A 7,173-nucleotide genomic window follows, 5' to 3' on the forward strand; every position below is an offset into this window, starting at 1 on the left:
TTTAAGACACAGTGGAAACCAGCTGCAAAATTATTCCATACATTTTGTGGAATAATTTTGTGGCTTGTTTTCCATTTTCTCATACTATCAATTACCTGAACTTAGGGCCAATTTACTATTTTAGAAGTGATTAACATGCTAATTTAGGGGTGGGCAATTATTTTGTCTGGAGGGCCACTTAATGAGCTTTGGTGAGCAGTCAAAGGCCACAATGGCAGCCTTCCCCCTTGACAGGTGCTCCACCCATTTATCACTGTGTTGGAACCACAAGTCCTGCTTCCTAGCCCCTGATCTTTGCCACCAGAAGTCCTTTCCTTTGTCCCCAGAACTACTCCTTCTTGGTTGCCATCTTGGAACCAGAAATCCCCCCCAAATCATATACTAAAAGTCAAACATATACTATAATGTATTTTGATTTTATTTTTAAAATATTTTTAAAAATATTTTTGATTTACAGGTGGTTTGCATAGTGTATATAGAGGTAATTGCATAATAGCTCAAAATAAGGTTTTACACTTGTATGTTGCATGCAGGGGAGTATGTGGGGGGGTGTATGGGGGGTTGTGAGGAGGTATGGCTGTGTGTGGGGTGTGTAGGGTATGTTGGGGGCTGTGGGTGTGTGTACATGTTGGGGGTTGTGGGGTCAGAGATAGGGTGTGCACAGCCCCTGCCACTGACAGCAGCAGCAGGCCCTCAGGGTGCTCATGGCCTATGCAGGTGCTGGTGCCCAGTGGCGCACAGCTCCAGCCAGTTTCAGGAGCTACACATGGTGGCAAGGAGCAGAGCCAGGCCAGCCCGCCTCTATCATGTGGGACTCAGGTGCAGCTTCTGGGACTTGTGCACCACCAGAGCACCACTCCCTGCCTTCCAATGGAGTCCCAGGAGCTGCATATGGGTACAAGGTGCGGGTAAGGCAGCCAGCTCCATTGTCCAGTGCTTCCCCCAGTGGCATGCAACTTAGGTACCCCTTGTTCTAGTATAACAAGGCAGATAAAATAGGAATGTCTAACTGACCTTCTCTACACCATTCAAATATTATACTTAGTAAACATAACTAAAGGTATGAAATAATGCAGAATGTATATTTACAAGTAACAATAACTTTCCTAATCCTGTACATTATCGGTTCACTGACTTTTCTACATAATTAATCCATATGGCATTTTTAAGAAGCCTTAAGAATCCTGTGAACAGACACATCAGTTCCAACCTTTACCACAAAAAGCCCCATACCTGTTGCCTGGTTGTAGCTTTATCAAAAATAGGTTGGACCTTGATGTATCCACTTCCATCTCTGATGCATCATTGAGGTTATCTATATTTGTTAACTTCCAATCCACAACTCCCAGAAGATAGTTCAAAAGATATCTAGCAGCCTCAGAGTCAACAGCAGATAAAATTAAAGAAGATGATGAAAACTTAAGAATTTCCTGTAATACAGATATGAAGCATTTAGCTACCTGCTTTATAATTAAGACATGGGTCAATTATGTTTCATAGTTTTACAATATTCAAAGAACTCTATACAACTCTGAACATGGATCCAACTATATATAGTTTAACAAATATGGCAAAAGAAAGTACTGGGAGAGACGGAGGGTTTAAAATTACCAAAAGCTATAAACTTTTTTTTTGCAAAATTATATATTGCAAGAACATTTGGTTGGTTTAAACCAGTTTATAAAGTCACTGAAATGTCTGTAAATTTGGAATTTTGACTATTAACAAAATATTGGACAGTTTAATATAATAATTTTGCATTTTTCAACCAGCCCTAGGTATTTACATTTGTGCAAATAAGTTTGTTTTTGTAATTGAAATTGTTATTATGTTTTATTTAGAATATACCACATTTCAAACTGTATAAGCCTGATTCTGGAAAATAGTGGACTGATGCAGCATCTGGGTTATGACTCTTTCAATACTCAAAAAACAGCACAGAGCTTTGCACAATTCTACAACTGTGCCCCAGTCCTGGTGGGACAACTCAAGAACCAAGTTTCCATGGTTTATATACCTGTCCAATATATAAAAGCCACCAGACAATCATTAGACAGCTATGTAATGCCCTTAAAACTGAAACAGATAAATAAATGATAGCACAAGCTACAGGAGTGCAATAAGTAGCAAAGTCACATTACTAGTACCAGTTTTCATTATATATTTATATATTAAATACCCTTTCCTAATAAGACCCTATCATGATTGATTTTGTCTTGACAATGACTAATTTATAACAACATTTTTTGGGACAAATTTGGCCTTAGGGTTTAAAACATCTCTATAAACAGATTGCTAATTTCCTTTTACTTCATTATTTCATTTCCCATTCATTCACATTCATTTACTATAAAATAAATAGAAACTATGAAGATATTTTCTGGTTTCCTAAACAAAACTTGAATTGTAAAACTCAGACTGAGTCCATTAAAATGGTCAAATATAATATTATTTTATTCTAGGGTGGGCAATATTGTCAATTGACTGGTTGATTGACAGCATATTTTTGACTGATCAAAGATTATAGTAATTTTACAAAAAAACCTAAATTTTTTGTAATTTTCTTGACAGAAATATGGTTTTTTTTATTGTTTTTTGACACATTTCTTAATGGAAAATTTGTGCTTCTTCTGTGTATTATTTAGACCTATTGGCATTTTTTAAACAATTTTTTACCAATATTAAACTGGTCAATTATCAAACTTTATTTGACTGAATAAATGCTTTATTACATGAGCCTAACCCTTTTACTCAGGTCTCTGATCCAAATGCTCATGAACAGTAAGTAAAAAAAAAAATCTTAATAAAATATTCAAGCATTCATGCTTAACATTTTTTTGCAATTACTTTTAACAAATGCAATGCTCAAATAAAATGTTTAAGAAAAGCAGGTGTGAATAGTCTAAATAAAGTTGTTCAAAAATTTAAATGAATATTTGTGTATTTTCCCCCACTGTGTCTAGTTTACTGCATTTTATCTTTTCTTTAGCATTTCTAAATATATAACTAATTGACACTACTTAGCATTCTGATGTTCAGCGTGTTATAGAGCCTCTCTTAGCTGATGCTAGTGTTATGGCATTGCTAAAACTTCTCTCTTCGTATTATTTTTCTCCCCTTTCTGTTTTCTGTCTGCCTACCACTTTTCTGACATTTTACTTAGTATTGCCAATTGCTTGGATCATTTTTTACATCTTACGTTTTCCTCCCAGTGCTGATTTCAAAAAGAGCAAACTCCAGGCTCAGCAGACAGTCATTTTCACATTTTACTGATTGCTAATAGAAGTACAGTGGCAGCATGGGTTAGCTCTCTTGCTAAAACTCTGGAGGTATGAATTCAAGTCTCACTATAGACTTAGGGCAATGGCTGTTCCAGTTGACTCAAGTCTACTTGGCCATTTGGACCAGGGAGTCAAAAGTTGCTGGCCATGGTGCTAATCACATCCTTCCCTTGTGGGCTTTTGGCCACAGAATCTGGTGTGCCTTAACAGTGCCAACCCCAGCTGCCACTATGCATGAGAGAACCTTTGACCTTCACTTGCTGGAAATAAGAAATACTTAATTTTTATTATTATTGTAGTACCTAGACTGGTAGAAAAGGCAACTCCAGGAAAATTAACTTAAAAAACCCTGCATTGTTGCACAAGGAAGGAAATGGGAAGTGAGGAGGAATGTACTCCTGCCTTGCTAGCTTTGCTTAAACTTGGAAATAGATCACATTTTGCATTTTATAAACCTGAGGCAATATTTAAGGCTGACAGTTTTGCTATTTTAACCTCCTACCCTCTATTACACAATTTTTACAGCAATAGGTATTAAACAAGTGAACAGTGTGGCCATTACATGCAATAAAATAATCTAGATGATAATTTAGATGATAATTTAAATCTTTAGTTGATGCTCCATCTATTGTGCATCTTTCATTTTCTGTAGTCCTAGATGACAAAAAGTATGGGGAATGCATAGAACTAAAGACAGGCATTTTACAGCCTAATGAAGGACTAGACATATCAGCACAGGAGAGCCCAAGGTGTGAAAGGGAAAGAAATCTTTTTTCCAAGACCATGAAGTGATAGTGGAATCTCTATGTGGAAGCTGCTGTCCATAATATTTGTAAAAGGAGTTTCTTTTGCCTATGTTAGATTGCCCCACTAATGAATACCTTTGACTTCTTAAAAATCCCCTGAAGCTCCTGCATTTGTGCAGGGGTTTGGATTCAAAGTCCCTCATGACACTACAGTTCTATGATTCTCCTACAATGGAGCAAAGGTTAACAGAGACATTGTTAGCATCTTTCATTTTTCTCAAAAAGATTGTGTATAGAAGGTTTTCAATCCACTTTATAAGAAACCATATTTGAGGTAAAAGATGTGCATTTGCTCTGAAAATATCTGGAAACAGTACCAAAGCAGACAAATTGATAAGTGAGATCCCTGAAATCTGCCTTTTTTATCCTTAGGAGTACCTTTCAAATATTGAAGTTTATTTTCTACAACACCAATATATTATTGTCATATAAAAACAAATCAAATCAAACTGAGCTACAAGAACCATCTGTTTCTACTCACCTTAATCACATGGAAAATTAGCATTGTTACTCTTTCAGAAGCTTGTATTAATTTTATATTTTTAGATTTATGAAAAGTACCATTATGCATAAAATTATGTATTATGGTTCACATGGAGAGGCAGCTAGCCATGTTAGCCTTAAGCCAGGCAGAAGGTAAGGTAGGGTTGGCACCTTAGAGACTAATTCGTTCAGAGGTATGAGTTTTCATCAGCAACAACCTAGTATCAAAGTAGATTGTTGAGTTAGTCTCCAAGGGGCCAGCCTTGCCTTACCATCTGCCTTATCTCATCTTTCACCCTTTTGGATGATACAAGTGAAAATTGGTGTGGTATACTTTTAGCAGATATTTTATTTCAGCTATTGAAAGTATTTTTAAATAACTAGTTCTTCATTCTATTGCAGTTTCTCTTCTAATGTTGTGATAGTTGTTTTATTCATTTAATTTATGTATGTATTTAGCTACTCTCTCAGGGTTTGAACTTTTTTATAAATAAATTATTTTTTTACTTCATAATTATTAAGAGTGTTACATCCAGTCCCTCTTTGCTTGCTTTATCATGGAAATAGTGTCTTTAAAGTATGCTCTTTGTTAATTCCTACAGCAAATTTAGGGGTAGGTTTGAATCTTAAAAAAATACAACCTTTGTTAAAAAGTTAAGTACCCTTTGAGGTAAGGTACATGCAAGACAAAAAAAAGCAAAACAAAAAACAATTCAAGGCATTGATTTTAGAAAAAGCATTCAAATGGAAATGAGTTTAGAAACTAGATCTAGTAAATGGGCAACCCCTCTTGTGCTAATACTCTCATTTTAGAGTAATAGATGTCAGTTTAGCTGACATTGGTACAAGGAATATATAGCAGTGGATTTAGGTATCCCACATGAGTAATGAGCAATATTTCAGCCAATTTAGCCAGAAAACAAAGAGCTGAGGACTGGTCCACTACATACTTTTTGTACAATGTTGCTATGACAACATGGACTTTGAACCAAATACAGTTAAATTGAATTATATGTATGTACAAGGGTTGTCAAAATTATATATATATGTATGCAACTAAGTAAAAGAAAAATGTTTAGCTAAAAAAATCCCATAATTCAGCCTCTGGAATGATTGCAGTAATACCAGCATTTAGAAGCGCATATTGATATACTATATTCCTATTAAGCAATCCTGCTGAGATAGGATTACATGATCCTACTCAGCCAGCTGATAAGATAATCAATGCTTTCTATTACCAAATGTTATTTTTTTCATTTATGTGCAAGGCCTTGTTTTAGCTAATGAGATTATCCTTGGTTATCAAGGAATATCAGTGCTTTTCTAGTGTCTAGAAAAAAAAGTCGTATGGATATGCATATATATGTACATGCATACACAGTATCTAGTAGAAAGTTCTGACTTACAGTAGTAATTACACAACTGCACAGCTGGCAACTAATTAGGTTGCTTTATTACACATTGTAATTCAATGGAGTTAAGTATTGTTTGGGGAACATCAAAACTATATTAGAGAAAAATGGTTTGTGGGATTCATATTCAGCTGACAAAACTTCTCCCAGAATGCCACTCTCTGTATTTTATTATTTAATAAAGAAGTTATTTGAATGTTTAAAACAAATGATGTACTTATAACATCTTTCTCTGTATTAACTGGGAATGGAAGTCCTAATTGCACACACAACCATTGATCCCAAAAGCTCAAAACAGCTACTCACTCATGTAAAGAGTTGCACAAATCTAATATCTGAGAATGTCTGAGAGTTACAATCCTATAACTCTTTTTAGCAAATCACACTTTTTTTTCTTGTATTACACATGCTGCTACATGCACATATACATATTAAATAAGATCTCTGGTTTAAGTCTCTGAATAAATTTGCATCACTAAAGGTCAAGAGGAGGATATGACAAGCCACATCTACTAGATTCTGATGAAACTTGTACAGTAAAAGCCTATCAAAGATGTAAAAATTGTGATCATGCAACATTAAAGATAATTTCTCTTGGTGAAGCAATTCAGAGTTGCCCTTTACTATGTGCCTGAGAAAGAGAGAGAATTATAATGGGATCCTTTGTAATATGACCAAGACTGGATTTTTTAAAGATATGTTCTAACAAAAAATGGAATGGGCTTGATATAGGAATACTTGGGTTAATTTCTACAACCTGTTTTACAGAATATCAAAGTGACTATAATAACCATTTCTGGCCTTAGAGATTATGATTACAGATGCACAAGTGTCATCAAAGCTTTACACATGTAAATGTAAGTGAAAATAAAATGAAAATCTTAAGGGTGTGAGAGATAAGGATTTTTGTGTCATTTCTCCGATTGGAACAGCCACATAGTTGGATGGGATATAGACAAGTTTTCAGGTCTCCCTTCCTGGCAGGGGTGGATGCTTTACCTGAAGGATTCCCTGGCTTCAAGCAGAAGGGAAGAGGGAACTGGAAGAAAAATACTGAGAGAAACTAGGATGAACAAAAATCAATTCAGAAGATCTCTGTGCTACAAAGAGCCTCCCAAAGACCTGAAGAAAGGCACTTGGTACCCAAGAGCTTGCCTACAGTTGGTCTAATAAAAGATGCCACCCACAAAG

At 35.4% G+C, this 7,173-nt stretch overlaps 1 protein-coding gene across 1 annotated transcript in view; it reads right to left on the minus strand.

Moving 5' to 3' along the window:
* The window catches only part of ATP6AP1 (ATPase H+ transporting accessory protein 1), a 112,233-nt gene that overhangs the window by 82,722 nt on the left and 22,338 nt on the right, over positions 1–7,173 (minus strand). The window contains exon 4 of the mRNA XM_019509271.1: positions 1,234–1,430. Within this exon, the coding sequence (XP_019364816.1) occupies positions 1,234–1,430 (197 nt within the window). The remainder of the gene's footprint in view (positions 1–1,233; positions 1,431–7,173) is intronic.

This window comes from Gavialis gangeticus, unplaced genomic scaffold (genome assembly GCF_001723915.1).
Source record: "Gavialis gangeticus isolate Ggan-Ray unplaced genomic scaffold, GavGan_comp1, whole genome shotgun sequence".
In the NCBI taxonomy this organism is placed as follows: Eukaryota; Metazoa; Chordata; order Crocodylia; family Gavialidae; genus Gavialis; species Gavialis gangeticus.